Source organism: Oryzias melastigma, unplaced genomic scaffold (genome assembly GCF_002922805.2).
Source record: "Oryzias melastigma strain HK-1 unplaced genomic scaffold, ASM292280v2 sc00262, whole genome shotgun sequence".
NCBI classification, from domain to species: Eukaryota; Metazoa; Chordata; class Actinopteri; order Beloniformes; family Adrianichthyidae; genus Oryzias; species Oryzias melastigma.
Genome location: NW_023416896.1, coordinates 391019 through 394281, shown reverse-complemented (window position 1 = coordinate 394281; position 3263 = coordinate 391019). Strand labels below are relative to the sequence as shown.

The following is a 3263-nucleotide window of genomic DNA, read 5'->3' as shown; positions in this document are numbered from 1 at the left end:
TTGTCGTGCTCTAGAGGTGTAGAACTGAAGTCCTCTCAACAGTCTTCAGCATTTGGTGGCTTGAACCTGAAGAAGATGTGATCTCACTCCAGGCTTTGGTTGCTCATGGTTCAGGAACTTCTGCTCTGTGGACTGAAATATCTTCAGGAAGTCGTTTGAATGAGTTGCAGACATTTTAAAAAAGTCTGCGGCTGTGGTTTGATGGTTGGTCTGCAGCGCGTCCCGTCTGGAGGAACTCAAACCCTCAACGTGGCGTTCGGCTGCTTACATCTTGACCTTCAGCAGGAGAAACCCTCCGCTCAGCAGATTCAAATACCAGCCGGCCTGCTGACTGATCAGAGGTCTTTTTAAGGCCAGAGCTGATCTGGTTTCAGGTCTGAAGCTCCTCGGTCGCGTTAAACCAAACCTCGGACCTGCACTCACTTGGAAATCACAGTTAGGAAGATGAAAGACTTCTGAAACATCTATACTCAGATGAACAGATCTGTGAAACCTGCTGCTGTGAGAATGGAGGAAGCATCCCATAATACTCCACAGTGATGAGACGTCTTTAGAGGGAAGGAACGGTTTTGACCAAAACTGCTGAAGCTGCAAGTGATCTGTGCTTCAGACCACAGCTAGAAACAGCATAATCTGTCAGGAGACCTTCTTGCTGTTTACGCTCTCCTGTGGAGATGTGATGATGAGGATGTGATGATGAGGATGTGATGATGAGGATGTGATGATGAAGATGTGATGATGAGGATGTGATGATGAGGATGTGATGATGAAGATGTGATGATGAGGATGTGATGATGAAGATGTGATGATGAAGATGTGATGATGAGGATGGTCGATACCGATGTTTTCCCTGCAACTGTGACAGTTGATATTTGCTGATACCCATATTTAAGTGTCTAGAATGAGACCAAGTTTAGAGATTTTCTTAACTAGAAATGCATCAACCTTCACATTGCAAAGAACAGCACAAACATGCATCCAACATAGACACTATCAAAATACACGTAGAAACGCAGCTTCAGTATTCAATGACCGTGGGTCATCTGCAAACACACGCACCAGGCCTTCAGGATCTCTCAAAAAAAAGGTTTTAAAGAAAGTGCTTTGAAATCAAGTGTTTTTGAACAACAAAAAATCAGTAGAAACAACATATCTTAAACAAAAGTTTGTAGTCTTGTGTAAAGATGTGTTCCATTAGTTTTAATGCAGACATTTTGGGAAGGTTTTCCTTAACGTCAAAGTGGAGGCTAACCATCAAAGCTAACTTCAGCCGCAGTATCAGATGTGATGCATAAATAAAGCAAACTGACATAACCGTCGTGAAGCTTTAACTTTGGGCTGAAAGCTCCAGTGAATAGCTACTTTATGATGTGGGGGACAGAACTTGGTAAAAACTCGGATCGGACTCAGAAAATCAAATCAAAGTTAGACCCGTGATTCAATGGGAACAGGAAGCACGTTGAAAAACGAGTTGAGGTTACCGCTAACGCCACAACGTGACACAGAGGGGGTCCGATCCTTACGTCTGTATATGACGAGCTGGGAGTGAGAACTTATCGCTTGAACAGCCAAGGTGGGCTTGGACCCCTCTCCCATGCCCCCTCCCCGACTCTCACGGGGTGGGGATATGGGGGGGTCACGGCTGTGTTTGAACAGAGGCACTTCTCTGGCTAACAAGCTGTCAAAGTGAAAGAGAAACATTGCTGGCATAGATTGGTGGAATTTTTGGCACCGATATATCGCCCATCCTTGATGATGATGATGATGATGATGATGATGAACTCCTCCTCTTGTTTCTTGAAGGTCAAAGTGAGGCCCGGATCGTCAAAGTGCCTCCTGGTCCGTTGGTCAGAGTGGAAGGTCAGCCAGTCTCCATCAAATGTGATGTGACACAATACGATGGACCTCGTGAGCAGGTAAGGAGGACATCACACCACGCTCTTAAGCCCCGCCCGCCTCGCTAACTTGGTTTAAAACAAGCATTATCCTGCCCGCCCATGCTCTCTAACTTTATTTACAAGTACTTTCCAAATCACAATAGTCATCTTTTTCATTGTCTGACACAACCAAAATGAGCTTTGGCTCTTTCTGGTGATTTAATGCTTCGGAGGTGACGATGTTTACATTTTCAAAGGGAGGGGTCAAAGGTCAGAAGAGACCAGGAGCTGCTTCCACTGACTGTTTCCTCCTCTTCTCCCTCAGGAGTTTGATTGGATCATGTTAAAAGAGAACAAGCGACAGGTCAACATCATCTCCACCTTTGAAACAGACTTCACGGAAAGCTCGCTGAGGAGCCGCGTGGCGTCCGGCGACATCGCGTTACAGCGGCTGCAGGATAACGCCGTGGAGCTGAGGATTAAAGCGGTGAAGCCGCAGGACTCGGGCACCTACCAGTGCAGGACGCCGAGCACAGACATGGTAGCTACCGGGAACTACGAGGCTCAGGTGAAGCTGACAGGTAGGTGGCTGTGAGGAGCTTTGACGTGTTGATACTGTGTTTCTGAAGACTCCTGGTGTCTTGATGCCGAGTGAGCATCATTTCTCATATTTAGACTTCAATAGTTTTCATTTGTAGTAACAAAGCAGGATAAAACTGACAGACCAGAGCATAAAAACATCCGGAGAAAACTGAAAAACGACAGTTAAAACCTTAAGAGAATTGTTAAAACCTGATTTTTGATGGAATGTGGGAATTCTGAATCCTGGTGGTGTGATCTTGGAGGAATGTGGAATATTTCACTCGGATAGAAACCAGTGGAGAACCTGCAGAGCAGCAGCAGGGTTCCTAAAAGTCCGGAACCGGTTTGACCAGAACCTTGTTTACAGGTGAATTATTTTAGTTCAGCATCTACCATAGAAATCATGACAGCAGAGACCTCAGCTGATTCCAAACCTGCGCTTTGACAGATGCTTTAAAGAAGTCTACATTAATAAAATCAATCAATCTTTTAGAGTAAAAAACTGTTAGTTGAAAACAGATTGAGTGCAATGAGTCAGAGTTTTTAGGTGACTAAAGGTGAGTTCAAGCCCCGCCCCTCATTTCTGCTGGACATTCATGTTTTTAGATTCAGTTAAGACTGGAAAAAAAAGGATAAAAAAAAAATGTCAGATGTCTTCCCCTTTAGTAGTGGGCGGGTGTTCCAGAGCGTCCTGATCACATGACCACTTTTTAAAGGCGACCCTAACCTTCTGATCCTTTAAAAAAACCTCTGAAGCACGTCTGTGTTGAGCTGGAAAACAATTTTTTGTTCTGTGTGTGGTTG

General features: G+C 44.8%; 1 protein-coding gene across 2 annotated transcripts in view; it reads left to right on the top strand.

The window, feature by feature from the left end:
* Nucleotides 1–3263, top strand: part of LOC112142219 (prostaglandin F2 receptor negative regulator) — a gene marked incomplete at its 3' end in the record, with an annotated part of 23302 nt that overhangs the window by 1603 nt on the left and 18436 nt on the right. For both annotated transcript variants that reach the window (XM_024265472.2, XM_024265473.2), the window contains 2 exon segments: nt 1804–1916; nt 2203–2458. In XM_024265472.2, coding sequence (XP_024121240.1) covers nt 1804–1916; nt 2203–2458 — 369 coding nt within the window.